The sequence below is a fragment of the Sinocyclocheilus grahami genome, unplaced genomic scaffold (genome assembly GCF_001515645.1).
Source record: "Sinocyclocheilus grahami isolate Dianchi unplaced genomic scaffold, SAMN03320097.WGS_v1.1 scaffold69014.1, whole genome shotgun sequence".
Lineage (NCBI taxonomy): Eukaryota > Metazoa > Chordata > Actinopteri > Cypriniformes > Cyprinidae > Sinocyclocheilus > Sinocyclocheilus grahami.
In genome coordinates, this window is record NW_015528662.1 from 1 (window position 1) to 729 (window position 729).

The 729-nt window shown below is 43.5% G+C and overlaps 1 protein-coding gene across 1 annotated transcript; it reads right to left on the reverse strand.

Annotated features, from left to right (window-relative positions):
• Positions 1 to 18: 18 nt before the first annotated feature.
• On the reverse strand, positions 19 to 452 carry LOC107581061 (sodium/calcium exchanger 1-like; the record flags this gene model as incomplete). Its single annotated transcript, XM_016266637.1, has 1 exon — positions 19 to 452. A coding segment is annotated over one exon (377 nt), but the record flags the coding sequence as incomplete, so codon positions are not given.
• Between the last annotated feature and the right edge of the window lie 277 nt (positions 453 to 729).

The window sequence follows — 729 nt, forward strand, 5'->3', positions numbered from 1 at the left end:
CCTTTCCTCCTGTCAGTCCTATTTATGAGGATTTTAACGACGGCATCCTGTTTGTGGCATCATCTCCTGCCTTATTTAGAAACCCGGGATGATGCAATAGGCTTCCATGGAGGAGAAGATGATGTACATCAGCCAGAGACTGAAAAACAATGTTGTGGTGAGGATTTTGGGAGTCTGCGGGCCACCCAGTTCCCCTCCGATCTCGGGCCGACGGCGGTACATGAGGACGGCGATACAGATGAAGGCAAAGATGGTGAACAGGGTGACAGAGAACGCCAGCGTGCCGGGGTCCACGCGGAAGTACTGGCCTTGTGACTGGTGAAATATGGCAGCAATGGACCAGGCCACTCCAATGCCCAGAAAGACGTTGACAGCATTGCTGCCCGTCACATTGCCGATGGAGGCGTCAGCGTACTGATCCTGGATGGCTGCCACTTTACTAGCGAATGTGTCTGATTTTGAAGGAGAGAAAGACAGAAAGAAAGAAATATTGTCAGGCTGCAAAAATAGGCATCAATAAATGGATGACTCTTGTATGAATCATTGTATGAAATCTGTAAACAACATGTTCAGCTTATATTTTGCCCAAAATTCCACATTTTTAGGATCATTAAGCATTTGTATAATTGTGATGTTGCACACATTTTCTCACCTGAATTCCCAATACTGTAAAAAAGTTAAATTAAACAAATAAAAAAATAATTATATATTTACTTTAAGGAAATAATT